Source organism: Fomitopsis serialis (genome assembly GCF_022376445.1).
Source record: "Fomitopsis serialis strain Sig1Antser10 chromosome Unknown B0H18scaffold_118, whole genome shotgun sequence".
Lineage (NCBI taxonomy): Eukaryota > Fungi > Basidiomycota > Agaricomycetes > Polyporales > Fomitopsidaceae > Fomitopsis > Fomitopsis serialis.
In genome coordinates this window covers 60,987-88,806 of record NW_025955078.1, presented here as the reverse complement: position 1 = coordinate 88,806, position 27,820 = coordinate 60,987, and the positions used below count along the sequence as shown (strand labels likewise).

At 57.7% G+C, this 27,820-nt stretch overlaps 7 protein-coding genes across 7 annotated transcripts; 5 read left to right on the top strand and 2 right to left on the bottom strand.

Annotated features, from left to right (window-relative positions):
* The first annotated feature begins 2,628 nt into the window (after positions 1-2,628).
* B0H18DRAFT_1038502 (uncharacterized protein) lies at positions 2,629-3,007 on the top strand. Its single transcript, XM_048030445.1, has one exon. It carries the CDS (start codon positions 2,768-2,770, stop codon positions 2,993-2,995), a length of 228 nt encoding a protein of 75 aa, XP_047887699.1. The 5' UTR covers positions 2,629-2,767; the 3' UTR covers positions 2,996-3,007.
* Positions 3,008-7,143: 4,136 nt separating this feature from the next.
* B0H18DRAFT_1038482 (uncharacterized protein) lies at positions 7,144-9,443 on the top strand. Its single transcript, XM_048030444.1, has 7 exons — positions 7,144-8,375; positions 8,427-8,529; positions 8,576-8,664; positions 8,764-8,786; positions 8,844-9,007; positions 9,063-9,079; positions 9,142-9,443. Exons 1-7 carry the CDS (start codon positions 7,279-7,281, stop codon positions 9,314-9,316), a joined length of 1,668 nt encoding a protein of 555 aa, XP_047887698.1. The 5' UTR covers positions 7,144-7,278; the 3' UTR covers positions 9,317-9,443.
* A 1,478-nt stretch (positions 9,444-10,921) lies between these two features.
* B0H18DRAFT_1038480 (Alpha/Beta hydrolase protein) lies at positions 10,922-13,466 on the top strand. The gene is made up of 13 exons (XM_048030443.1): positions 10,922-11,130; positions 11,195-11,298; positions 11,357-11,415; positions 11,469-11,523; positions 11,587-11,715; positions 11,769-11,870; positions 11,926-11,947; positions 12,004-12,075; positions 12,135-12,427; positions 12,503-12,789; positions 12,861-12,868; positions 12,928-13,079; positions 13,134-13,466. The coding sequence occupies exons 1-13, from the start codon at positions 10,932-10,934 to the stop codon at positions 13,227-13,229; spliced, it is 1,578 nt and encodes a 525-aa protein (XP_047887697.1). The 5' UTR covers positions 10,922-10,931; the 3' UTR covers positions 13,230-13,466.
* Positions 13,467-13,729: 263 nt separating this feature from the next.
* On the bottom strand, positions 13,730-15,581 carry B0H18DRAFT_1124243 (Aldo/keto reductase; the record flags this gene model as incomplete). The annotated part of the gene is made up of 15 exons (XM_048034824.1): positions 13,730-13,815; positions 13,877-13,933; positions 14,000-14,073; positions 14,125-14,159; positions 14,227-14,325; positions 14,382-14,482; positions 14,550-14,564; positions 14,618-14,693; positions 14,743-14,780; positions 14,842-14,908; positions 14,971-15,066; positions 15,119-15,208; positions 15,269-15,305; positions 15,361-15,487; positions 15,551-15,581. 15 exons carry the CDS (start codon positions 15,579-15,581, stop codon positions 13,730-13,732), a joined length of 1,029 nt encoding a protein of 342 aa, XP_047887696.1.
* A 1,507-nt stretch (positions 15,582-17,088) lies between these two features.
* Positions 17,089-19,550, top strand: B0H18DRAFT_1038439 (Aldehyde/histidinol dehydrogenase). Its single transcript, XM_048030442.1, has 15 exons — positions 17,089-17,286; positions 17,348-17,406; positions 17,467-17,643; positions 17,702-17,996; positions 18,061-18,133; positions 18,193-18,233; positions 18,293-18,355; positions 18,442-18,541; positions 18,606-18,660; positions 18,713-18,759; positions 18,826-18,842; positions 18,901-18,936; positions 19,002-19,156; positions 19,230-19,306; positions 19,369-19,550. The coding sequence occupies exons 1-15, from the start codon at positions 17,110-17,112 to the stop codon at positions 19,422-19,424; spliced, it is 1,428 nt and encodes a 475-aa protein (XP_047887695.1). The 5' UTR covers positions 17,089-17,109; the 3' UTR covers positions 19,425-19,550.
* B0H18DRAFT_1038437 (uncharacterized protein) lies at positions 19,551-23,328 on the bottom strand. The gene is made up of 11 exons (XM_048030441.1): positions 23,256-23,328; positions 23,065-23,207; positions 22,833-23,011; positions 22,697-22,779; positions 22,101-22,647; positions 21,957-22,051; positions 21,655-21,905; positions 21,459-21,602; positions 20,556-21,407; positions 20,433-20,505; positions 19,551-20,382 (listed from the first exon to the last, which is right to left on the bottom strand). The coding sequence occupies exons 1-11, from the start codon at positions 23,311-23,313 to the stop codon at positions 19,820-19,822; spliced, it is 2,988 nt and encodes a 995-aa protein (XP_047887694.1). The 5' UTR covers positions 23,314-23,328; the 3' UTR covers positions 19,551-19,819.
* An 859-nt stretch (positions 23,329-24,187) lies between these two features.
* On the top strand, positions 24,188-25,099 carry B0H18DRAFT_1124240 (uncharacterized protein; the record flags this gene model as incomplete). The annotated part of the gene is made up of 4 exons (XM_048034823.1): positions 24,188-24,304; positions 24,368-24,511; positions 24,563-24,667; positions 25,076-25,099. The coding sequence occupies 4 exons, from the start codon at positions 24,188-24,190 to the stop codon at positions 25,097-25,099; spliced, it is 390 nt and encodes a 129-aa protein (XP_047887693.1).
* Between the last annotated feature and the right edge of the window lie 2,721 nt (positions 25,100-27,820).

The following is a 27,820-nucleotide window of genomic DNA, read 5'->3' as shown; positions in this document are numbered from 1 at the left end:
CATTACAATTACCTCGGACCCGATGGTATACTTGCCATGATGGCCGATGCCATCTGTAGGGCTCAATCTCAGGTACTTCCACGCTCGCTTCCCGCGACTGTCTCGGTTGTTTACTCGCTGCTTGCCAAAAACGAAAGAGTCGAGACGAGACTCCTCACTCCGACCGGGGTTCAAGCTGAGATTCTGTCATTCGCTGGCCGACGAGCTGCTGATGATTTCAAAAGGAAAGTCCGCGCACATCGAAGGTCCGCTTGCAATCTCGGTACCGCAGCGTGGAGCATACAGGCACGCGAAATGCGACGTACGGCACTTGCAGGTATGTCCTTTCTGTTGTAATAGCAATTCCTATCCCCGCGGGCAGATTCATTGTGCCCTGCGTGTAACGGGGACATATATCGTGCAAACACATGTCTGAATTCCGAGCTGCTCGACGCAGAGAGTCCTGCGTTGCTCAATGCGCAGTAGACATCGCGGAGCATCGCGGTGTGTCCTCGTAGCCGCATCTCGGCCGCTCATTTCTGCTTCCTGTCAACGCATCAACCGCGTCAACGGTCAGAGAGCACAGAAGATACAGACCAGGCACTTCCGATTCTCAACCTCGTGTCGATCGCGACGGGGATCGTGCGATTCACAACTGGTCCGGACTCCGATACAGTTTGAAAGAGTCGAGACGAGGTGTGAATGAGGCCGTCAGCATATTCATTCTGTCTTCGACTCACCTCGAGATTTCGTGATTCTTGGCTCGTGAGCCACTGTTGATCGCACACAGAAGGCCCATGCGCAATCCCACTACCGCTGGCCTGGTGCATGTGCAGACAGGTCACGATGCTCGACGTCTGGGGAGCTGATGCTCACTCGGACAGGCTAGGCCTGTTTCGCCGAGAATGCTATTCGCATCCGCTCTCGGGACGAAGCATGGCTTCAATCCCCGACCGGGTGTTTACGCTGTACGTTTAACGGGGTTGTCTCATACTCTCTCCGTACGGTTTCTTCACTACCGGCTCGAGCAGCGCCGCTTGATGGTGAGCGTTAGGAATTTGTCTGTTTGGCGATGCCGATCGTCGACCCCTGCTTACCTGCGAACGGTCAGAGCGGGCGGGTGCAGTCATGGAAGATGCATCACTGCTCTCGGGACCGTAGAATGTTTGACCGCCCTGGACCCTGAATGTTAGCATCGAATGTCTGCTTTCTGCGGACGAATCTCAGATTCTGCGCGCCGACCTCGTACGGTCTGTTGTTCGATCTGTGTTTCCTGCAGATCCCTCGATCGACGACGAATGGGCCGGTGCGTGAGGGGGACTCGTGAGTCAGACTCATCGGCGAAAAGCCGACTACTCTACGTTGTCGGAGGGCATCCAATGTCATGCCCGGGTCGTGGAACATCCACGAGTGAATCACTGCTATGTAGTACAAGGTCCGACTGAGCCTTTTGCCCAGGTATCTCGCTGGATCACACGCTAAGTAGGCCGGAAGGAACGGTGAGTCTCGGATCTACAAGACCGCGCTGTACAGTCCCGACGCCCAGTTCGCACATTGGGCGACGACGACGCAGCCGCGTAGCTGTGAATGCGGAAGACTCGCCCACGCACACCTACTTGCCTCGTCACCTAGCAGCTCTCCTGCGTCCGTGAATCAAGGTCTCGGACTCAGTTCCATCCTTATCCAGGTCTAACCATCGACTCGCACCATGTTTGCCGGGGGAATCCGATACCAGTCGACGCAGTCATGTCGTGCGATTGAGCCATGAAGATCCCAGTGTGCGACAGCATGCATCCCGGAGAGGATATCATGCTGCTGAGGTGTATATAAAACGGCTCGAAAGGTGAGTGCTGCGTTTGTGCAAGCACAGCAACTATGCTCACGAGAGAGAGAATCAGCGTACGACAATGATGTTCTCGTGCGTTGCCAGTACATTGATCTCGTAGCTACTTTTCACTGAGCATCGCCATGATACCTTCCTTGAACAGCCTCATCGCATTCGACGACACCGACACTCCTCAGCCCGGTCAAACGCGCGCAGACAGACTTCGAAGCGATCCTTTGTAACTGTTCGGGATCTTGAACGGCGACGGACTACTATCGTACTACACAATACTTGAGTTACGGTGAGTCGAGACAATCGTGTGCAATTCAAAACTTAGAGCCAAGCGGCCGGCGAGGCTGTCATCCTCATGTAGCGGTGTCATTGTCCCCCAGTACGGTGTGTTACATCGTTCTGCCTTGCACAACCTGATCTGCCGTTTGCTCGACTTCCATTCAGGACAGGACGGAGAACACGCAGGGACAACCCATACCTGTCTGAATAGACCACGAGCCGTCACCGATGCTCTCCGAGTCGCCTTTTGCCCGTACATGTGCCTCAGTATCTCAAGTCTATCATCCTCGACGGCTCTATCACCATGCTACATCACCAGCTCACGCTCTGCGTCGGACCGATCTGCTCATTGAACGCATTGAAGGCGATCGGGTGTACAAGTAAACGAGCAACGGTCGACGGTCGACGGATGTCGGACTGGCGTCCCTCTCACGTCGATTTCTCGTCTCCATAAGCCAGGCTTCTGGATCCCATCCTGTGAGTTGCCCATCTCGCCGCCTCAACCTGACACAAGTTGCGATCAGTGAGCTGAGTACCAGTACCTTGCGCCCCTGGCAAGAGACTTCACGTCGCACCCCTCATGTCCTTGCGAGACAGGTCTGTCTCTGTAGACGTCAAGCGAGCTTTCAAGCTTCACTGGCGGCGCAAGGCACTGTGACCAGTTGAGCAGGCATGTCGTGCATCACTCGGTCAGGATGCGTCTGGACCATGATCACACCGTGCAGGTGCGTCGTTCCTTTCCTTCAGTCGACCTCAGAGTGCATGGCCTCTCGTCTGGGCCCGCTGACACTCGAATGTCTGCAGACGTGGGACTCGCAGCACGAGCCCAATGGCTTGACAAGAAGCGTACAGGCTATGCGGGAGGGAGATGGATGGATCGTGGCAGTATCGAAGGTATGACCATTGCGGGATTCGCTGTGCAGTGTACATACTACTTCTCTGGTTCTCGTCATGTTTCATTTCGCGGTCTGGACTCGAGATCTCTCAGGCAGAGGCTGCGACGGTTCTGACCATCGCTTGCAGTCCACGTCCGCCATGTAGAATAGCTCAAATATATCTATTCCTCGAGACTACATACACGGTCACCGTACCTACTTCGAGCAGCACGCACGACACGCCGGTCGTCCGTCACGGCAACCGTCGTCTGCGCAGCGGGGATCGCACCGGTGGACAGATCGTGCAGGCAGACACTGTGCCGGCGTCGACGTACGTCCGTCGCCGCGCGACGCGTTCCCACCACCGTAGTTTCGCATTTGCACAGCGCCGTTCTCTGCGTCTGCGCTTGGCATCCTCCTACACCATAACTCCTGCCTGGCATCCTCCCCGAGCCATCCCACTACACCCTCCAGTTCACTAAGCGACAGAACATCAGCGCCAGAAGCACCGCGACGGCACTCACCTCGTACATCCCCCATGGCGCGGGGGACGGTCTCGTTGACGAGCGGGCTGAGGGCGATTCGCCGACGGACGTGTCTCGCTCGAGGAGGGAAGAGGCCGGTCGGCGAGACGTACCGCCAGTGATCGGCCGCATGAACGACTCGGAAGCGAAGACTTGCTTCGCGGACTGGACGCGACGAGCAACTGCCGTGCGACATGGAGAAAGATTGCCCGCACCTCTCGTACGACGCGGCAGCCCGTCCCATTCGCATCGCCCTGCCCAACACTGCGTCGGTCGTCCACCTGAGAGATGCAGGACATGTCCTTGCGCCGTCAGCTTGCGGGCTGCGTGGTAGACGAATCCGAGTCAACTCACCGCGAAGTCACGCCCGGCTCCTGCCCATCCCGCAAAGCACCCTCCGGGATCCGTCCGTCAACGAGGAACGTTCACGGACCCTGCCCGATCAACGCGCACGTACCGCACGCCCGGGCCATCGAGCATGGGCCCGAACGTCTGCGTCTGTGACACGGACGAGGCTGCCGTCCATGCCAAGTGGCACCGTGCTCGCTTCCGCGGACGTCGCGCAGGATGCGCCCCAGAAGAGCCACGGCGACTTGGCCGCTGTCATCGCGCTGACGAGCTCTCGAGCGAGGTATAAAAGCGAGGGCTGCGGGCAAGAAAAAGCATCGGTGAGTTGCTTTTCCCACCGAGTTGAAGGGCGAGTACTGACTTCGTGCTCGTTGCTGATAAGACGCGCTCGCCGAGTGAGCGCGCCTTGGCGACGGGCTGCGTGTGCGGGTCGTTATGCACGGTGTCGAGGTTGTCGGTATCGGCGCGGACGGGCAGAGGTAAGCTCTCTTGAGGTCCAGGCGGTCGATGAGTTCGCTGACGACGGGTGACTGTAGAGCGTCCATGCGGGAGCCGTTCGTCCGACACGTGGGTCAGGAGGACTTGCGGCTGACGAGCTTAGTCGATGCCTGCGAGTCATGGCGAGCGGGAAGAGACGGTGCGTCGCACGAGCAATCGACACGCGCGAACTCGTCCGTATGCTATGTAGGTCTAGTGTAGTGAGTGCAAGGAGCTTGTAGTTGGGGAGACGGGTTGTGGGTGTACGTACGTAGGAGCGCACGGGGCGACTCGCGATGTATTTGGGCGTGGCACCTGCACGTCGCGAGGAAAAGCGCACCGTTGCGCACCGCTGTCCACCGCTGCGAGATGCCTGCGCGCGGGCAGGAGACCGCAGGCGGTCGTCGTACAGAGTGCTGTTTACGCGGGTCGTGTGCCGTCTTCCGTACGCGTGTGAGCGAGGACACGTTGACGGGAGTTGCATACGCGTCGGCCGGTGCTATTCGCGCGAGATCGGAAGAGTGAGATGTCGGTCGTCGTCAGTTGTTACCGAGACTTGACGGTGAGCGTACCGTGGTTGGACGCATGATGACGGGTAATGGCGGTGACGCACGCAGTCGAAGGATGCGCGCAGCGCACTTTACGTCGCGCAGAGAGACATCAGGGGGTGACGGGTGATAGACACAATGTGGAGGGCGACCGCGGGCGCTTGTTGGAGAGCGCCGCAGAGAACGGCGTGTAGCGAGCCGTCCGGTGCATAAACTCGCCGCCGAAAGTTGAGAGGAGGGTGGTACGATGCTTGAGCATCGCCTGGGCATGCACAGGTTGGAGATTTGGGGTGGGTTCGGGGCGGGGGAAGGCGGAAGCAAGTCAGAGATGAAAGCTAGTAAGACGGGTTTTCTGAGTGAATGCACAAAGAAGACGGACCTGCGTAGGCTCGAAGAAGCGTGAAGGGGCGGTGCCGGGGGTGTCTATGAACTCGCCTCGGTCGCGGGCATGAGCGTAGCGCAGGCGGAGGTCAGCACGAGAACAGCGCGAGAAGGGCAGTAGTGCACAGAGAGGACGAGGAGCGACGGTGCCGGAAAGGGAGCCAAGTCGGCGACAACGCAAAAGACGCACCAGGCGTTGCCCATGGTTCAGCTGTAGTTCATCAGTAGATGCTCGCAGACGTGTACACTGACAATACTCCCAGGTACCACCACTCGCCACGCATCCGAATGAGGACAAGCGCGGCGAGGCCGGGGCCAGTGCATCAGAGAGCAAAATGGTAGATTGTCTGTCAGGGCAGCATACACGGAGGACGGGTAGATGAGACAACAGAGCAGTCAGGTATAAATATCGTGAACGTGAAGGCATCCGCAGTTCGTTGCTGAATCAGTGGTCGCGCGACTTCCTGCAGAGCAGCGGATAGTCAGTACATGCGTGTGCAGCGGCGACGCGGAGGACACACGCACCTGTACTCGCCTTCGGCAGCAACGCTGAGCTCCTCGAGCTCACCCTGGACGGTTGAGAGCGCCTCGGCGGCGGTTGCGTAGTAGATGAGCTGTGCCTTGGCGAGCTCGTGGAGGTCCTTCAGTGGTTCAGGCTGGTCACGAGGGTCAGCGGCGCATAAAATGTAGGAGGAGGTAAGCGCAACGTACGTTGTCGAGGACCGCCTTCATCAGCGTGATAGCGACTTCGGTCTTCTGGACAAGGTCATCCTCCGCGTTCTCGACTTCGAGCCGAGCAGCCTCTTGTCTCGACGGCCCCGTAGTCTTCAACCTAGCGGACACACGTCAATTAACGTCAATTTCGCGCTCGCCCGCGCGCCTGAGAGCACCGGGCACTTACACCTGCTTCGCGGCGTCAAGCTCGAGCCGGCTGCCGCGGACGGCCTGGCGGGCCTTCATCGCGACCGCGATACTCGTGGAGAGCGTCGTCTGCCAGGGCTGCAGGAACTGCGCGCGGATCGACTCGTCTTGCTGCACGCGCGCATCCGCGATCTTCTCCCATGCGCCGGCGTACGCGCCGAGCGCGGTGTGGAGCTTCTCCTCGCCGGCCGCGGGGCTCACCTGGAGCGTCTGCGCGGCGGTCGTGGCGGCGCGGCCGATGGCGTGCGGGAGGGTCTTGTGCTGTGCGGCGGGGGGCGTGACGGGGGCGGGGGCGGCGACGGGCACGCCCTTGAGGTTGTGGGCGGCGAAGTTGGTGAGCCCCTGGCCGATGGACGTCCCGAGCTCGGTGATGCTCTCCTGGATCTGGGTGGGGTAGTCGTACGTCTCGTTCTCGTAGACCTTCGTTACTCTGTGTGGCAGGTCATGTGTTGGTGGAAGGAGCGCGGCGCGCGGAACGGACGTACTTCAGCAGCGCGTAGTGGATTTGGCGGAGGTTGTCGACCCGCGCCTCGAGGTCTTTGTACTCTGTGGGTGCAAGGTGGAATCAGCGATCGGTGTGCGCGAACTGGCGAGATGCTGGTGACCTTGCGGGAGCTCGGTGATGTCGTCCGCAGCGACCTGGCCCATGCGCTCCTTGGTCGCCTGGACGGTGGTGTTAAAGCCCTTTGCGAACTTGTTGGCGGACTGGCCGATGTTGAGGCCGGAAAGTCCAGCCTGAAGCTTTGTCCATTGGTCCATAGCGACAAGGGCGAGTGTGGAGGACGGGGAGAGAGCAGGAGAGAGACTTGCAGGGAGACGGAATGGGCAGGCCGCAATCAATGCGGTGTCATGCACGCTCAGTGCGGTGTTCGAGGTCGCGCGCAATGTCCGTGTCACTGTCCAGCCTGGTGATCGGGGGCGCGCGGCTGCATCAGGCGCGGAACGCGCAACGCGCCTCTTCCTTCCAAGCCACCACCATCTCCCCGTCGCGTCCTGCTCCCTCCTAGGCGTCCCAAAGGTATCCTTCTGCTTTTCCTTGGCTTTGATTGCACAGAGGACGCGTTGAGGGCTGAAACGACGCGCATATAGCCGCCGATTCTCTCGCGAACATGGCTCAAAACGGCGTCTCATACAGCTCCTTCAACGCGACCTGCGCCAACCCAAGACCCAGCATGCCCTTGACTGCGTACAGCTATTCACCAGGCATGTTCCAGACTGCCGGCCTGCGGAACTCCTTCGTGGACTGGGACTCTGACCCGTACCTCTACGAGGCCTCGCGGAACGACCTCATCTCTCCGTACAAGGACTCGCTGCAAGCGGTCTCCTCGACACCTCCCTTTGCGCTCGGGTTCCCGTCCAGTCAGCTCTCGGGCTTTGCCTCAAACTCGTGCTCGTCTCCCTCCACCCCGCTGCAGGCCCTCTTCTCTTCTCCTAGCGCGCTCTGGGCAGCCGTCGGCTCCTCGGTATCTCCGGTCCACCGTTATGGCGTCCGCTCGCTCTCTCGCAGTGCAACCCGCAAGCCAGCCACACCTAGTAGCGGACATAACTCCTATGTGGCCACACCTGCAAGCAAGATCCAGTCTCTCGCCGCGTACACGGCTGCCCAAGACCGGAGGACATCCCTCGAATCAGACTGTCCCTCCGCATCTCTCTCCGAACTGCTCTCGCCCGCTCTTTCTGCGCTCTCGTCGATGCCCACCTCTCCCTGTGCTCCCGCCTGTTCTGTCCAAGGCTCGCCCGCCGTACGCGTACGCGCTGCCACTGCTGAAAAGTCATCTCCCCCTGCTGCATCTACTACCGCTTCTGCACCGAGATCTAAGGTCATGGACAGCGCCGACAAGCGCGCTATGCGCGAGGCTCTCGGTCTGCGCTATCACACTCGTTCGCGAAGGCTGGACCGTTCTGCTCATCTGCCCGCTGCGTCCACTTCAACGATGGCTCGCCCCTCTGGTACTCGCAAGAGACCCTTGAAGGATACCGAGCTCGAGCGGTCTCTGGTTCTCCCCGCTCGGAAGAGGCGAAGACCCGACTCTGGAGAACGTGTCATACCCGAACGCCCCGAACAAGACAATCAGGCTCCTTCCGCGGACGAAGACGCCCTCATCCCTCAGCGCACATTCCCTCCACAGGTCCCCATTGACCCCGAATTTTCGTTATTCTACAGACGCTTCGCGGTGAGCTCGTACCAAGAGGAATACGTTTCCAAGTAAGATGGCCGATCCACGCCGCGTTGTCCATTCCGCTTGACGTTTCACAGGTACGCGAAGACCAAAGGCCTCTCCGACGCTACCTTCAACCCGCCGCGCGACGCCTTCGATCTGTACACCCCTCGCTTCGTGAAGGGGAGGGGCACGACGAAGGTATGCCTCCCGTCCGCGCGTAGATTGTGTCTTCATTGTCGCGCAGGTCGGGCTATGTCCGTGCTGCATGGAGAGCAGGAGTCGCGGTGGCGAGGACAAGAAGCTCTGGCTCTCTACCAAGTTCTCTGCGTTCAAGTGGTACGTCCGTCTCCTGTTCTCCGTATTGAATCTCACCACGACAATAGAGCACTCATACGCACTGTCCGCTGACCCTCTTAACTGACACTACCTCAGCTACCACATGCAATACGCGCACGGTACCCTCGCTTTACTCGTCACTCAAATGGCGATGTGAATGACTAACCCACCTTTAGGCATCTCCGCGATGACCGGCCGCCCGTTCTCGCCCCCGCTCGCGTTCCGGACCGTGCAGCGCACGACGGTCGGCAAGCTCGAGAAGACCCATCTCATGCAGGGCAAGTGCCACAGGTGCAAAAAGTGGGTCGCCGTTGAGGGCGTCAAGGACGTCCCCACGAAGGTGCGCGCCGCCGTTCGCTCGTCTCGGTGTCGGGATTGCTGACTGTCTGGCGCAGGTCAAGGAGATACACTGGTACGCTGACGCCGTCCACTTTTGTGTGCGCTGACTGCAGCTCGCGGTGCGCGGTGTGACAGGTGGAAGCACGCGGCGGCGTGCCATCAAGGGTCGACCATGGAGGGGGAGGCGGACATCTACATCGAGGATGATATCTATCGCGCGGCTGTGGAAGCAGAGGCGGAGGCGGAGGCGGAGGCTGAGGCTGAGGCTGAGGAGGTTTCCGAGGCTGATCGTGACTCCGAAACGGACTAGGCTCCTCGCTGTCCCGACTGGTCTCCTCGTTCTCCAGGTGAATGCTCCGTATCGATATTCATGGATGTCTGGTGATTGTAGCGGCTCATTGTACTGTCGTGGCGTCGAACGCGTGGTTCGAATGTAGCATTGCGTCAATCTGCTAGCTGTGGATGGTCGTATCCCGCACTGAGCTTCACGAGTCTCAGGTTGAAGCGGCTGTCGGCGCTTGCACGGTCTGCGTCGCGGCAACGTGACCGTGCCAACGCGCGTCCGCGGTACTCGGACACAGTTCCGCAGGTACCGGGGATGTGTCCCTCCCTGATCCCTCCCAATAGCTCCCAACTTGACATGTAGTACCCAGGTATGTCGTACCACCGCTGTGAGCGTTGAAAGGTATTGATACCCTTGAGCCCATAGCGCGAGACTGCCCGTTCGCCTTGACAAGCATCATGTGCGTGACGCTGCTAGATCCTACATCGCTCACCACGTCCTTCAGGCTACAGGCTACGTGATTGTCTTCCAACCACCCAGGCAAGCAGATCGGCATGCAGTTTGCGAGCTGAGCACGCAGGGAATGGAGGCATTGCGTATCCCAGCCGTGGCATATCGTCCGCTGCCACCCAGTATGTGCGGCCAGGGGCTGCTTTATGGCGCCTCGGACGGCCTTTACATCAATATCCATTCCATCTTTGTTTCATCTCGTTCTCAAACTGCTTGGGCCTATTCTTGTCCATCTCGAGCCCGCCAGAGGGCGACACGCGGCTTGGTGTGTAAGTACGCGTCTCGAAGACGCGTGCTTCACACGGGGCATGCGATGGAAGTCAGTGAGAGAGCAGCGACGCAGAGTTCTACAAGTCGGGGGACGTCTGCCAGTGGAGGGAAGCCGAAGGGCTGATTTGCGTCGGGCCATGTGCGGGGAGTGTGAGCGCATGCGATATTTCCTCGCCCTGCCATGCACATTGAATAAATGATCATCGATGGGTGGCTCTGTTTGTTGACCGTTCTACGCCATGTGCGTTGTGTCCGGGTTCTCAGTCTCGGAACCTCTGGCGTCGGACTTCTTCTCACTCTGAGTACGATGCATGCGGACACTTCATTTCCGCGTTGCATATGCTCCTGTCCCGGCCTCGGCCTGGCAGGATGAAGTGTTGGCTCCGAGCTGCGTCGGGGTTGATCCGAGCATGGCCGCGGGGGTCAGAATGGTCAAAGTATGCACTCTACTTGCGCTCTACTAGTACTGCTACGAGGATGCGAGGCTACTACTCCAGTGGAGATAGCAGCGAAGGCCGCCTGAAACATCGCCCGAGACCGGCCTCGTGCGGCGTAATGAATGCAGGTTCTGTGCGTTCCTCCGAGGAACCGTCGCGGGCGTGCTGCTTCCTGGTGCTTCTCCCCGGTCGCCACGCTGCCAATTGACGCATCCGCCACCGACCCCCATCACCCCCGAAGCGTCGCGTCGGGTGGCTCGGGGTGTCCGCCCCCGTGTGCGAATGTGCAGTATATATAAAGCTCAAGTGCGTCTCGAAGGTCCGTCTATTCCCCCTCGCCCCTTGTCATCCCTGTCGCACTCATCTCTGAGGCACGGACGCTACTCGAGCTGAGGGACACACCTGCCGCCATGAGGCTCTCTGCGATGTCGCGTGCAGTGCTCGCGCTCGCGGCGCTCGGTGCAGCGGCGGGCGTCGATGCGAAGAAGATGATGCCGATGCACAAGCTTCGCGCATACCAAGAGCAGGCTGCGAGGAAGTGGGCCGTCCCGCCACGAGCCGACGCGGTCGCGGGTGGTCCGGGCACCGTCAAGAACATTACCTTCTCTAACCCGAAGGCGTCAGGTGCGTCACAGTCTCTACTCACATGGCATATATGCGCGTGAATCTGGGTCTGAGGTGCGTGCAGAGTTCTGGGTGAATGGCTCGGCTATCCCGTTGGTCGATTGGGACATTGGCCCGAGCTGGGCGGGCTTGCTGCCGATTAGCAACAAGACCGATGAGACGCGTCAGGTAAGTGTGGTGCTGGACGTGCTACGGCTTGCGTCGGTGAGTTGAGCTTGCCGCGTAGCTGTTCTTCTGGTTCTTCCCGCCTGGTCCGCAAGGCAGTCTCGATGACCTCATCATGTGGTACGTAGGGTTCTCCTTATGCATCCCGCGATCGTTCAACAACCTCTTCCCAGGATCAACGGAGGCCCCGGATGCTCGTCCCTAGAGGGCCTCCTGCAAGAGAACGGGGTGCGTCCTCGTTCGTGATTCTTATGATATTGTCGATTGACGGATCCCGTTGACCTGGCACAGCCGATCCAGTGGTCTCACGGACAAGCGAAACCTACGCCGAACGACTATAGCTGGACGAACCTCTCGAGTATCCTGTATATCGACCAGCCGGTCGGGACGGGTTTCTCCCAGGGCACGCCAGATATCGAGGTGCGGCGTCTCCGCATTGTTGATCGAGGCGATCTCATCGAGCTCGTCGGCAGAATGAAGACCAACTGGCTGAGCAGCTCGTTGGCTTCCTGCACCAGTTCCTCGAGGTCTTCTCCGAGCTGAAGGGGAAGAACTTCTACACTACCGGGGAGAGTGTGGGTGCTGTCGCCGTGGCTTCTCGTTCAATTTCAGTGCTGACGGTGATCGAAGTATGCCGGGACCTACGTTCCTTGTGAGTGCTTCTGAGTTGATCTGCACGAGCCTGTAGTCTCAGATACCTACTTGCAGACACCGCCAACTACATCTACGAGCACCCCGACGCTCTCGACCTCGACCTCAAAGGCTTCTGGATCTCCGATCGTCCGTACCTTCTTCCATGTCCGATCCGTCACCCACACACCTCTGACGGGTTTGCGCAGCCTCGCTCTCGTGGGACGTCGTCCAAGAGCAGATCCCCGCCGTGAGCTTCGTGCACAAGTACCGGAACGTCTTCGCGTTCAACGAGACGTTCATGGACACGCTCGACGCGCAGGCCGCCGCCTGCAACTACGCGGACTACACGGACAAGTACCTCGCCTATCCGCCCACCGGGCTGCTGCCCCTGCCGGGCACGAGCGTCGAGGCCGACGCCGGGTGCGACGTGTGGGACGCGATCTTCGCCGCGGCGCTCGACGTCAACCCCGCGTTCAACATCTACCGCATCTTCGACACGGTGCGTCTCCACCCGCCGCCGCCCCCTTCCGTCCAGACGCGCTGACCCGGCCCGTCTTACTTAACTCACGGGCAGTGGCCGATCCTGTGGGACGTGCTCGGCTTCCCGGGGTCCTTCCCGCAGACGCAGCTCGCGCCGCTCTACTTCGACCGCGCGGACGTGAAGGCGGCGATCCACGCGCCCGCGGACGTCGCCTGGGCGGAGTGCTCCGATGTGGACGTGTTCCCCGACGGCGATAATAGCCTCCCGCCCGTGTTCAGCGTGCTCCCGAACGTGATCGAGAAGAGCGCGCGGGCGGTGGTCGTGCACGGCCTCGCGGACTTCGTGCTGATCAGCGAGGGCACGCGGATCGCGCTGCAGAAGTGAGTGGTGCCTTGTGTTGCTATGTTGTGCTGTGCGCGGTCGGCTGATGGGGTGTGGGGCGCGATGGTAGTATGACTTGTGAGTCCTCTGGTTGTGCGGGGGGCAAAGCTGATGTTGATGTGACATGGTCTGCGCAGGGAACGGTATGCAGGGATTCCAAACACCTATCGCAAATGACAGCTTCATCGTTGATGGCGTCGGTGCACTGGGCACGGCCCACTACGAGCGCGGCCTGGCCTACTTCGAGGTCGAGCTGAGCGGGCATATGGTACCCGAGTTCTCTCCAGCGGTGAGTGCAAATCTGTAGAGCGATGCTGAGCGGACCTGATTGCAACCGGCGCAGGCTGCATACCAAATTATGGAGTACCTGTTGGGCTTCCGCGCGGAACCTACCTTCACTCCGCAGGAGAGCGACGTCGTCAGGCGATCTGAGCTGTAGATGGGGAGCAGCAGCTTGAGAACGGTGGACGCGACAACATTGCCGTGCAGTGCCGTTGTATAGAATGCCTGTTGTGTACTGCTAATAGATTCAGGTCGCGGCATCAACATAACCTTGTAAGTCAACTTGCTCGATTGGATCAGATCGGCATAGCAAATTGGCAGACGAAATGGCGGCTTACCTGTGCAGACAGCCACCTGATACCACCCTCCACTAGTTCCATCACTAGCAGCACTACGACGTACTTGAATCATATCGTCGATCTGATCAGGTGAAAGATATACACAGTGGGACCGCCGCAGGCACATCCAGTGGGACGCAGTGTAATCCATGCTTCCATTTTGCGAGTTGCTATCACTATCGTACACATGTGAGTCATACTTCCTACTGTACCATGCATGACACATGCCTGGACTCCATACTACCCATTTTGCGAGGAAACCACACTCGTCTGCGCGTCGCACGCATCTTTGCCCCACGCCCGCGCGTTCCACTATCGCTTACGAGTGGCCATACACTGCGATCGGCTTGTATGCCTCCTCGAGGTACTTGATCTCGTCCGGAGTCAGCTCGACGTCCAGCGCGTCTGTCCGTCAAGCACCGTCAGCACCTCAGAGACGCAGACGCAGACGGGGACTGGGGCGCACCGATGAGCTCCTCGAGGTTCTTGAGGCTCGTCGTGCCCACGATCGGCGCCGACACGTCTGCAGCGCAGAACGCGCGTCCACATCAACACCACGAACGCGCCGCCCGACTCCACGCGCACTCACCGTCCCTCGCCAAGCTCCACGCAAGCGCGACCTGCGCCATGCTCACCCCCTTCTTGCCCGCGAGCTCCTCCACCCTGCATGCCCGCATCAGCAAGGAACAGCATGTCCGCGGCGGAGAGACGTACCGGGTGACGACGTCGGCGGTGCCCGCCCACGTCTTCTACGGGCCCGCGGCGCTGCAGGAGGGCCAGATGAGCACGCGCGACTGCAGGGCGGAGGGGCGGTACTGACGCGTCGGTCTCGCCGCGCTTCGTCTGCGCGGAGAGCGGGCGGGTGAGGATGCCGCGGCCGAGGGGCGACCACGGGATCGCGCCGACGCCGAACATCTACGTAGACGGTCAGACCGGAGGGATGTAGGAGAGCCGGCGCGGGGAGACGGCACCTTGAGTGTGGGGAACATCTCGCGCTCTTCCTCGCGGTAGACGAGGCTGTGGTGGTTCTGCATGGAGATGAACGGTGTGAGCTTGTTCTGGATGGCGTAGTCTGTCGGCGCGAGTACGGTGTCAGCGTCGAGATGTGTTCTTTTTGAAAGTAAGGCGGGGGTGCGCACTCTGCATGGCGTGGACTGTGAGTTTCGTCAGCATTGCAGTATGAGGTGCTGTCAGCACGGATACGTACACTGGTAGGCGTGGCACGAGCTCATGCCGATGTATCGGGCGTACCCGGCTTGCACGACGTCGTGGAGGGCTTGCATCTGCGGAGGGTCAGAGTGGGTTCGGATCGGCTAACAGACATTCACGGACCGTTTCCTCGATCGGTGTATCGTAGTCGAAACGATGGCCTGGAAGGAGCATATGTCAACATCAAAGAATCCAAGCAGTTTGCCGCGACTCGAGACATACACTGGAGTACGTCGACGTAGTCGAGCTGCAGACGCTCGAGGCTGTTCTTGATGGAGTCGAAGATATGCTGGAAGCACACCATGTCATTATACGCGCACCGTCTAAGCAACCCCGAACGATCGAACGCACCTTGCGGTTCAGACCCTTCTGGTTGATGATACCGTGGTCCGCCGCACTCGCTAGCGTCACGTCCATGCCGAATTTTGGCGCGAGTGGATGCCACACCTGCGCATCGTCGCCTGAGCGGAGCGATGGGCCTGTGAGGGGATGGGCTGACCTTGGTGAGAATGACGAGCTCCTCGCGGGGCAGCTCGAGCTCCTTGATGGCCTTGCCGAGCATGACCTCGGAGCAGCCGTTCGAGTACATCTTGAGAGCGAGTCCGCGTCACCCGTAGGTATGCGCGAGATGCGCAAAGAATGGACGTACATTTGCCGTATCGAAGGTCTGGATGCCGTGGTCGTAGCTGTCGTCCGCGTTCGTCGAAGGGCGCGATGCAGCGGGTCAAGTGAAGGGCTCACGCGTATTTTATGTGCTTGCTGACCTCCTCCTGATCGTCAATGACCCATTCTCTCCAGCCCTTGTGGCCGTACGACATACATCCCAGGATGATCTTCGACACCTTCAGGCCAGACTTGCCCAGGCGGACTGTCGACATCGGACGCGTCAGGTACTGCAGCGGAATACACCAACAGAGCACAGGATACGCACCATATGGCATAGACTTCTTTGCGACAGACATTTGGATGTTAGACGGGGGCTAGTACGACGCGCAGGATAGTGGGTGGAGGAGATGCGGGTTGAGGTCAACTGCCAATAAGTGTTGTCACATTCGGGCACTGATATATGCCGAGAAGGGTGTGTGCGTCATGGTGACTAAGTGGGAACGAGGAACGACGAGTCGGAGGAGAGTGGGGGCCAGCATAACGATATTGATTGGCAACTCAGCCGAAGTGAACCTTGAGTGAACCGCTCAGGCGGCACACAACTTGTACGCTGCAGATTATCCAGTCCTTGCCTTGCTGTCGACGGTGAGTACATACAGAAAGATGCACCAGGAAGACACTTGCCGAACTTACCAAACCTCCTCCAGCCTCTGATCTTCGAAAATCCAAGGGTTCCGCTCGATACGGGTCGCGCCCACGTGACCGACACGCTGGTCCATTCTGAGTTGAAGTTCTTTCATTTCAAACCCCCTCACTTCTCTGCTCTGAGTCTGTGCTCTGCTTGAGCGTGCGCGGGCTCTGACTTGCTACTCGGTCGTGGCCCGGAATACGGGCGATCTATGAAGAGTAATCAGTAGGTCTTGAAGTAGCACATCATGATGGAAAATTAGTAGGCTGCGTTCCATGTCTATCGCAGACGTGCATATCAAGACACCGTGGGTTTGGCGTAACATTGGACAGACTGGGAGGGAACGGTGCGTCACGCCGCGCATAGACGAGGACGCGGCTCTGGCGAGCGCAAGCCACGCAATACCGTGTGGGTTCTGGTAAGTTAATCGTCTCATACTCGAGCCCGACAATCCATGCTTACCAAGGCAAGGTGAGCCGATGACGCATCACTACGGCCAGTAGACTGACTAATGCTCGGATCTGTAGGCGGACTACCATCTCAAAAAGGCGCATCACAGCTCTGGAGCGGGGTTTCCGTTTTGTGGGCGGAGTGTCTCTCAGCAAGGACTCGGCCGTGCTATGCGATGATACGGAACACAGCCTCCCGTTTAGATTGTGGTGGGCCATTTGGGCGTGCTCAAGTTGCAAGCCAATGTGACTGTGTATTCTGGCGCCCCAGAGCTTGCGGCGTTCTCGATTACTTCTTGGCTTCAAAAACCGGACCTCGCGTCGACTACGTCAATGAATTTGTGGGAGGATTCAGTGTCGGCATAGAGATGGGGCATATCCTCTGACCTATCGAGATCGTCCTGTCGCGCCAACGACCTGCGGGCATTCCAAAGTGAGGCGTAGTACTCAGCTGCGGAGTCATGCGCGTAGAACACACTTTTGAATGCGTTGAAGGCGCCTGTCCCACCTCTGTGCTGTCCGCCGCCAAGTAGCGTCGCGTTCCCGCCATCCAGAACCATGCTCCTCAGCTTATCGTACACCAGGATGCCTGGACATGAGATTGGGTGCCACAAGTACGCACACGAGCGATGTTGCTGAACGACTGGAGCCGGCCCGGGTGTAGCGGGGAGGGTGATCTGAGATTGAGAATGTACGAGTCGTCCGTGATCGCGATCTGCTCTCAGCACGCGTTCATCCGCCACCGCCATGTCCGCGCCCGAGTCCCAGACGACCATCAGCCCCCACACCCAGCACCCTCTCGTCACCCGCACATATCCGTCCCAGTCCGCGCTCAACAATGTCATCGAACGCTCTGAGGTTGCCCAGAAGCAGTGGGCTCGTGTGCCGCTGAAGGAGAGGATCGCTATTGCGACGAAGTTCATGGTGCGTACGTGGTACGGGAATGCGAATGTAGCACCGTCTAAGTGCGTGGATGCCTTTGCAGGATGAGTTCAAGGCCATGGGCGAGGAGATCTCCTTGGAGCTCACAGTGCAGATGGGCCGGTACGTTCCTCGCCTCCCTGTCTTGCCTCGCCGCTGAGATTGCGCTCGTGCAATCCATAGTCCCGTCTCCCAAGTACCCGGGGAGGTCCGGGGCACCCTCGACCGCGCCGCATACATGCTCTCCATCGCAGAGTCCAGCCTCGCCGACGTCTCTCTCGCCGACACCGACAAGCCTGGCTTCCGGCGGTACATCAAGCGTGCCCCCATGGGCGTCGTCCTCGTCATCGCTCCCTGGAAGTGCGTCTCACCCTCATGCGTTCCTTCCCAGACCTCCTGACCTCCACTTCTACCACAGCTACCCCTACCTCACCTCCATCAACTCCGTCCTGCCCGCCCTCGTCGCCGGCAACTCCGTCATCCTCAAACCGTCGCCCCAGACCCCGCTCACCGCCGAGCGCTTCGCCCTCGCCTGGTCGCGCGCCGGGCTCCCCCAGGACCTCCTCCAGGTCGCCCACCTCTCGCCGGAGCTCGCCGCGTTTGCCGTGACACACCCGAAGGTCGACTTTGTCAGCTTCACGGGGAGCGTCGTCGGCGGGAAGGCGGTCGCGCAGGCGGCGGCGGGCGCGGGATTCAAGGGTGTTGGTCTTGAGGTGCGTCGACTTCGCGTGGGTCATTGGGAGACGTGTCGGTGACGAAGGACATGTGGGGGTGTAGCTCGGTGGAAAGGATCCGGCGTACGTGCGCGCGGATGCGCAGCTCGACTACACGGCCGCCGAGCTGGTAGACGGTACGTGCTTCCCTTCTGCTGGTACGCCTGGTGTGTTGACTTGACCGCGCATATACCAGGCGCGATGTTCAACTCGGGCCAGTCCTGCTGTGCCGTCGAGGTAAGCATTCGCCAACGGCGTCCCGCGACTGTCGTGCAGCCCATCTCATCCGTTTATAGCGCATATACGTCCACGAATCGATCTACGAACCCTTCGTCGCGAAGTTCGTCGAGCTTGTGAAGGTGCGCTTCCTCGCGAAGGCTCTTTCCCGCCCTCTTCTCTTCCGTCCCCCCTTCGTCCTACTCATTGGACATTCACTTCCATACAGGGATACAAGCTTGGTGACCCGACACTGCCGGGGACGAACCTCGGCCCTGTCGTCAGCGTCGCGAGCGCGGAGAAGATCCGCAAGCAGGTCGCGGACGCCGGTACGTCCTTTCCCCGCTCAACCGAGTTCCCGCGTACTGCATGTTCACGCTCACGGCTACGTAGTGAAAGCAGGTGCGAAGGCGCTCATTCCGGAGGACTTGTTTGCCACCGCGCAGCCGTGAGTGTTTTGGAGTAAGACCGTGCTTGGACTGATCGCGCGGACGGTGAAGGGGCACGGCGTATGTCGCGCCGCAGGTGCTGGTCGACGTTGATCACTGTGCGCCTGTCTTTCGTTGGTTACCCTAGCAGGCCTGTGCGCTCAACGTAATTTTTTTTTTCGCAGCGATGGACGTCATGATGGTCAGTCCCTCCCCAACCGTGCTCTTCCAACGCGCTCAACGCACGTCCTCTCTCATAGGAAGAGACCTTCGGACCCGTCATCGGCATAATGAAGGTCCGGCCGCCTCCTCCCCCTTGCCGCGCTTTCATGCCTTGGCTCACCGCCCATTCGCGCCGCAGGTATCCTCCGACGAAGAGGCAGTCACGCTCATGAACGACTCGCCCTACGGGCTCACAGCCTCCGTCTGGACCGACGCCGCGGCGCACCCCGAGTCCGAGGCCGCGTTCCTCCGGATCACGGACGAGCTCTTCACGGGGACCGTCTTCCTGAACCGGTGCGCGTCCCGTTTCCCGTTTCTTCCCTCCATCGGCTGTTGGTTGGTTCGTGCGCTGAGTCGTGGGCGACAGGTGCGACGCGCTGGACCCTGCGCTCGCGTGGACGGGCGTGAAGGACAGCGGGCGCGGCGTCAGCTTGAGCAAGTTCGGTGAGTCGTGCGAGGCTTGTGGTGTGACAGGACTGTGCGGGGATGCTGATGTGCGGGTGCAGGGTATGACCAGCTCACGAGGGCGAAGAGCGTGCATATGAAGATCAAGACGACGTAGGGGCTGGCGTGGCTTGTAGGAGGGAGGGGGACCGATTGGCGTGAGCAGATCAAGTAGCCATGTATTGCAAATGTAGAATGTTCCAAATTATAGCTGGTCTGTGCAACAGCTGGACTGAAACCAAATTACTTGTGGACATGGTGTCAGTACACGTGGATAGCGAAACTTGGCAAAGACAAAGCTAGATCTATGAGTGGCCTAGTGTACTATATCGAGGCTACGCAAATGCCATCTACGCTGCATCGACTCTACATTGAACCTTCCAAGTTGTCACAGCCAGCATTACGATGGTTTATTACATTCGCCCTGGGCCTGAGCCTTCGTCCCCCAGCGCTGCATGCCTTCAATGCACCGGCATGGTTCATTTGCGCACCCAAACGAGCAGCCGTTAACACCTATCTCCTTCGTGTATTCTTCCGCGATGCAAAGCCCACATATGCAGCCTCATCATCGGAATCATCGTCCAATATCACAGGTGCCGTAGCCTTCGATGCGCCACCCTTCTTCGTTCCGCGGGTAACACGGCTCTGCGTCCCTCGCCCGCTTGAACGCAGCGTAGACACATCATCGTCCATGTCCAATTCATCGGCGTCCTTGATCGCGTCAAAGTCGTCATCGTCCGCCATAGTCTGTGACATTGGCCCCGCCTCCTCTTCGTCGGATTCGATAAACAGTGGCTGGGTCTTATGCGTCTTTGCTCGAGGTAGAGCGGAGCCGGCACGGCTTGGGGCTTTCCTTTGAGACTTGGCGGGCTGGGTCGGAGGCGGTGGCATAGCATCCTCGTCGGAGTCGTCGAGAACGATTGCTTTCGCCTTCGCCTTGCCGCTCTGAGTCTTTTGCGTCTGCGTTTGCGTCTTCTGCCTCCGATTCTGTGTCGACTCTGGCTTATGGGTCTCCTGTGATTGCGACTGCGATTGAGACGCCAACTGGGAACGTGCTTGAGAGCCCTTCCACAGTTCTGCGAGCTAGTCAATACTCGAACAACACAATGAGCTGGAGACAGCGTACGCGAGCTTATGTCGTAATCGTTCTCGTCATCGGCATAGACCTCGACAGCCGGTTTCCTCCCTGCAATCGATTTCTGCGCACCAAGCGTCAGCAAGGACCAGATGACCAACACAAAGCACAAACCTTCTTGAACTTCTTGAAATCCACTCTACCCGCCCAGTCTGCCCTCTCTTCGTCGCCTCTCACCAAAGCCGGCCTTTGCGGCTTCTCGTGCACCTCCATCTCCACGATAACCATGAAGTTGCCCCGCAGATCCCCATCATCCCCGAATTCGTCCAGCACGGCCCACGCGTCGCGCTCCTGCGCCTGCTCCAGCTCCGGCTTCGAGATCCGCAGGTTATTGAACTCGCGGTCGAACGTGTCCTCCGCGCGCTTGCCCTTCTTCGTCGAGGCGACCGCTTTGAGGAATGCCTCATCTATGTCCGGCTTCCCCGGGGCCGCCCCCGACGCTTTCTCGGTCTTCTGGGTCTGATTGGGCTTGGACGGAGGCTTGGACGCGGCGCGCGACGGGGGCTTGGCAGCAGCTTGCGTCTGTGACGGCTGCACCGCGTCCGCACCCTCGACTGCACGCCGCTTGCTCGCTGGCGCAGCTTCATCCTCTATCTCCACGTCCTCGTCCCCTGCCCTGCCCTTCCTCTTCACGCCTTGGCTCTGGGCCTGTGTCCCCGCACTCGGACCCGCGCCCTGCGTGACCCCACGCGCACTCTCCTCCTCCTCTTCCGCCACAGCCGCAAGCCGCGTCGCCCCTCCGGCCACCTGCGTCAGCATGGACTCGCTCTCCGTCACACTGTCCAGCTGCGTCTGGAGGCTGCCGGACTGCGTGACGCGGTCGGGGTCGCTCTGCTCGAAGAGTGCGCGGAATTTCTTCAGCGGCGGCTCGGGCGCGGGAGCGTCCGCCGTCAGGTCTATGATGTCCGACGTGGCAGCGTGCGTGCCTGCGCGGCGCTTCAGGCGGCTGCGTGCCGGCGTGGGTTCCTAACGCCCGTGTGAGCGAGGCCGTCTGGAGAGTGGAAGAGAGGTACGTACCGGACCGACACTAGGGGCACGCGCAGGCTCAGGCGGGGGCTGCGCGACCTGCGAGGAGGGAGCGGGCGTCCCATCGCTGTCGAGATTCATAGAGGAATCGTCAATAGCGGCCGCTCGCGAGCGACCCGCTCTGCGAATCAAGCCCTGACGCTCCTCTCTTAGCATACCAACGACCCACGACGCACAGAACATTCACCTTGCGCTTTGGCTGCTCTGTCGATGGCGCCTCTTCCGCAGGCGCCGGCTGGGCAGGGGCAGCGGGCGGAGGCGACGGCACGCGAGACGATGCGCGCGAGCCCACCCGCCGGCGCAGTCTGCTCCGCGTCGGCTGGGGCTCCTGGGACTGCACCACACGCTCGTTGGTCGGGGGAGGTATAGACGGTTCGTCTGGGTGTGTATTCGGTACCACATCTGGGAGTGGGGAGAGATTCGCTTGTGGCGATCCACCTGTCGTACATGCATGTCAGTTCAGCGCATGAGCAGGCGAATGTCGCCCACCTTCATTGGGTATGGTGTCGGGATTGAGTAGAGATGTATCAACGTCGACGACGGCTTGGAGAATCCTCTCGCGGCTGGTGAAGTTGATCTCGAAGCTGCAAAGCATTCAAGAAGCGACCATGGAAGGACGAAGAAACTTTGCACCTGTTCGCCTCGTCCACTAGTTCCTGCCACCCGTCCTTGCCGACAGCAGGCACAAGCGCGTCCTCCTCTCCAACCAACACTAATATCCTCCCCTTGGCCCTGCCTTTCGCGAGCACCTTCCTCAACCCCGCCCTACCTGCCTCTACCGCGAAGCACTCATACTCACCCTCCCCGCGCTTCACTAGCTCGCGCATCGCCTCCTGTACCTCCCGCCCCTTCTCGCCGACGAAAATGAAGCGGCAGCCCCTGAACATGCCGACGCGCGCTTCATTCGGGGCCCACTTGCTGGACGTCTTGAGCGCGGGCGGGAGGGTCTGCGAGAACACAGGGCGGTACTTTTCCGCGAGAGGGAGAAGGAAGGTCTCCTCGAGCGCGCAGAACGCGCCCGGCTTCTGTGCGCGACCGGCTTTGAGGAGGTCGGCCAGCCACTCAGGGGTGACAATGTTGGTGAGGGAGAGCAGGGAGAGGGCTAGCTCGGGCGAGAGGTTTATGGTGGACGAGAGGTGGTGGGTGACGTCGGGGTGGGATGTTGGCCGGACGCAGATGCCTGTGAGTACACCGTGAGACTAGCGTCTCCACGAGAATGTCGGGCTTACCTAGTGAGGTGTAGGTCGAAGGATCGGGAGGTGGGATGCCCCGAGTAGGAGGGGCGAGGCAGGCCACTGGCACCCAATGCGCACTGAGGGTCGGGTGTCAGGTAATGGACGAAGCATGACAGGCCTGGCGACGCACGACATGCGGATGTTCAATATAACGTGTACGACATCGCCATCGTCGACGTCTACGATCTCGTCCGGGTTGAGGGTTGCAGGGGGAGCACCGCTCGCCTTGTCCATCCTGCGTGCGACGTTCCTCTTACCCTCCGCGGACGGGTTCACGATAGTCAGCTTTGGTCGGTAGTTCGGGTTGGTCTGGTGAGTGGATGAGTGCGGGATGGACCGGGGTAAGCAGCGTGTGGACTGACCGAATCTGCGTTGGGTTCATCTATAACATTGAGGACGAAGTGGTGGCGAGAGATCTTCTTCTGCTTGATGACGAAGGTCGCGGCATCGTCGAGCTCTTTGCGGCCGACGACGTACTTGACACCGCTCTTGAGGAGTTTCCGTTCTGCAGCTGTGTGATTAGTAGTCATCTATACGCAGCCCGGTCACGCACTTGTGTAGGTGGGAATGTCGCGCTCGTCGCAGTCGAAAGGGCCTGCGAGCGTCCACATCGCCGTCAGTGTCACATTGGACGCGTCGGTGGCAGAGCGCGTCTGAGTCGGGATGACAGCGCGTGACGTATGTGACGTAACGCGAGTGTGACTCACACTTATTTTTCTTATTTTTCCTTCTTTTTGTGTCTCTATGTTTATGGTCCACACTTAACATGCAGATGTAATGGCTAGCACACAATATCCTAGACCAAGTTGTAACCTTGCAGCTCCCTGTGTAATCCACCCTGTGACAGGCACCTGGCAGCAGACCTTGTCACCCTCCCTGCCCCTTTGCAGCCCTGGGCCAGTGGATTTGGGTAGACCTGAGTCAGTTGTTGGTAAAACTCCTCATCTTCATTGTGCTGGGCCCCCTTTAAAAACCCAGGGGTAGGGGACATAATTCTGGTAAGGCACCTAGAGCAACACATGAGTCTCTTTCCTTAGAGTCCTGAAATAATACACAAATAGCTCTAGTGTATCATTCAGGGCCTCTGCTGTCAAGGTGGTGACCAAAACACAGTGGAAATGACAGCGGAAAGCAAGGGATCATATAGCGCACAAATGCACAATGTACACGAGTGGCTGATTATGTAAGCTACAGTATGGGCAACTCAACTACTCTAACATCTGCATGATGCATTACAAATATTGCTATCATTAGTTGTGTGGGCACTGAACTGTGGGTATATTATTGTGCCTCATGAGAAGCACCCTAGCTGATAGTCATAACAAATGAATCAAGCTATGTAAGCTGCAGAGATCTTGTACTACACCCATGGCTGGGGAGGGCATTAGTATGGAAGCTACAAGTGGGGCCTCACGGGGATGGACTGGATGCAGGCCCTGCTTGTATTTTCAATTGTGGGTATCATCAGGTGGGGAGGCCATTCTCATGGACCTATATGCCAAGCCCAGGTATGCTATTGCTCCCAAAGGTCTACCATCGAGAACATTTTCAGATGCTTTACGGTGCGATCCCATAGCTGCACTACGATCACTGATACAAGGGGTATGTCACAGTAGTAGATGTTCACCTTGTTGCTGTGGAGCTCAATCATTGTGTCTTGCTCAGATACAAGCCTCAAATATTCAGCGGGACTACCTCTCGGCCATTCTCAAGACATTGGACAAACAAGATCTCCGGCTCCTTCGTGATGTTGTCACTCGCTGGTCATCAACACTGCTGATGATCAACCATGCACTGGAGCTCCACAATGTAAGTGGACTTTGCCAGCTATCATCAAGTCACTCACAGTGGAACCTGTAGGTGGTAGACAAGTTCCTCAATCAGAATGACTTCGAGGAGCTGCGCAAATACAAGCTCAGTGATGCAGAATGGAAGGCTCTGGAGATCTTTTGGGATATTCTCTCGGTAAGTACTGCATACTGCAATATACGATAAAGGTTTAGTGTCGCTTATGCGTAGACTCAGAATCATAGATCCCACATGCATTTGAGCAAATTCTTTCATTTGAGATGGCACTGTTGAGCTCGGAATTTATTCCGCATTTCTGCGAATTATTCTGAGCTCCATTGCCCTGTCCAAGTCGTGGAACGCGTCCTGGTGTGTTCTCCTTTATTCGACATGGACACCATTACTATACCGTGCCTGCTGTATCTTTTCCGACGTCATTCCCTTCAGTCTACTGTTTCCATAATGTTTGCATTTTCAGGGATTTGAACCCCTGCACTCATCCGATTTTTCACTGCTTTGTTGATTTCGACTTTGTGGCTGTTTCTACTGTACAGTTATGGTCGCCTTACGTAACGCACACCATAGACAGTCCGCCTCGTCGAGCTCTAACTCCCTAAGACTTTACAGAGCTCGACTTAGGTGTGTATCTCTGATTCCTGAATATAGAAGACTTTACAGAGCTCGACTTGCCTTTGGAATTGCTCTGAGGCACACTGCAGCCAACAGAGGCTTGCATGGGTCTTGGGCTCTTGTGGCTTGCCACACTTTCAAGATATTGTTGTCTGGCTTCAAGCAACTTGGAGTATCCTGCTTCTCAACAGCACACCCGATCGGATCACCCACCCTAGGAGGGGTGTGTGGTTGGAGTTTTTTTTCTCGTTTACGCTGCTGAAAGATCAGTATTACTATGCTAGTTGCAAGACATGAGCACACACCTTTCTCATACAATCAGGCATGCCCTTCGACTTATAATACTCTTGACTGAGCATTGTCTTGTTGCATAATTGGCCCACAACAAGTCCAGGCACACCATACAAGCTCTCAAGCATCCAATGACAAACATATACCATAACAGGAATATCTGGTACAGATATCCTGTCAATCACTGTACAGTCTGTTGCTGACAAAGATGATGAGGATCCTGAGGATGTCTGGGGACATAGTGCTCATTAGTAGTAGTTAACAGTTGTTGCTTTGTATGCATATCCGTTTTTGCCACAAACTTGACAGTTGTGTAACATTTTGACATATACCCTTGTATATACCCCCTACCCTTGTACTCTTGTGTACCCTTGACATACCCTTACCTTTGAGAGGGGTATCATACCCTTGAGGGTAAGGGTAAGGGTACCAGGTCAAGTATCTGGGGCTATACCCCTGCAATGCACTACAGGCCAGCCTGGCTCACAATCACAGCTACTGCACCATTCACTGCCACTGTCACTATGAATGGTCTTGCTCAGGCTAGTTCAGGATTTATAAAATTAATGTCATGCTGAATTAAGTTTTTCATCAGCCAGGAGGCAATCCTGTGCAAGTGCAGCCTCAAGGAGGACCTTTGTTCCCACTTGTAAGTCGCAATGATGAATAAGGTAGTGTTCTTTAGCAGCCAGCCTAACGAGTACAGCACCAGGTAGATGAACCATGAACAGTACAGTATTATGCTAATATCTCTTCCCTTTAACACTAACAGTAGGTGCCTGATCCCTTCCAAGCACTCTGCCAGCAATTCTCACAACCTTTTCCAATGTAATTGGGCAAGACCCTCACCTTTTGGAGGGCCATGCTGAATTGGTGGGGACAGAGGCAGGATGAGGGTAAAGTGGAGGAACCAATCCTCATCATGGTGCAACTGCAGGCCTGTGCCTCATAAACTGCCCTTCAAGCCAGCATTACCACTCAGGGAGGTGTGATTGACCACAACTTATGGATGCACTGGGTTCTAGCAAGGTCCATTATTACCCACAACAAGTGGGTAGAGCACTTCAATCTCTCATACATATCAATGACTATAACATGAGCAGGGAAATGAGCCTCCTACAAGGCTTGCTCTGTATGATACCTTCATGCACTTTGGTGTTGGGCAACCACTCAAACCAACTGTCTCCCACACCATTGTCATGGACATCCCTGCTGTCAGGGAGATTGTGGAAAAATTTACTGCCTTTGCAGCTGGTCCTGTTATAGCTGGGAGCAGGTCCAGGGCTCTCAGAGATGGGTATGTGTCAGTGCATGCCACAGTGGGGGTGCCAATCAGATGTCATTATCATATCATATCTATCCACATCTACACTCTGCCAATGATATCTCCAGAGCTTGCTGTGATCTGAACCACACTTAGTACTTACTGACGCACTCACTGGCCCGTTGTACTAATCAGCAAATCTGTGAGATTGTCTAAACATATTTGTTGGGGCCATCTGTGCTGAGCCTCTTAATGTGGTTTGCCACCCTGGCGGTGTCTGAGTTTTCTCCAGCTATCAGACAGGTCAACCTCTGCTAAACAGGGAACTCCCACCATTACTACTGCCACCACCTAGCCCGGCTCTAACTCTCTGTATGATAGCTGTGTCTATTCCAGTGATCTTGGGGCTTCTGACATGTGATTTGGATGTCTCTGATGAACTCTGGGGTGGTGATCACTGCCTGGTACCTGCGAAGTGCAAAATCACATGCTATGATCTCCACTGAGCCCAGCTGGTATACAATACAATACGTGCTGGATCAGCTGCCAAAGTGTGAGTGATGAGCCAGCAACTCAGACAGAATATCAATGATGCACCACACCATACTTCCATATCACTCAGTCCCTGTGCTTGCGCTGTATCTTGACGCAGTGCTGGGGTTCAGCACAATCCTCCAGAATGAACATATACCACTGAGCTTTAACCCTCTTTATCAGCGCCTCATCCCTCTGCTTCCAGCCAGTGGACAGAATCATTGGCCTCGCCGCCTCCCTTGATGAACCCACCAGTGTCTGGTGCTGAATATTTGGGGTCTGGGTCAATATTAGGTTGCTGCTTGGAAGTTGTCAAGTTGTTGAGATCAATATTATGGAGGTATGCCCTACATAGTACATTGTCGGTGATGAGCCCCGGAGCTCCATTTGAGGGCCTTTCACTGTGCTCATTTTCACTATGTCCTTGTTCATTGACTCAGTGACAATCTGATGCAAGCTTGTCGGAGAGTACACATTGACTGTGGCCATGGTCAGATTGTAAACTCAACTCAACTCATGAAGAGTCAGTGTGAGTGTGGTGATGATATTGTGCAACTTACAAAAGGCAGCGCACAATATACAAGTGCTGTTCAAGATATGCCTGTGTCTTA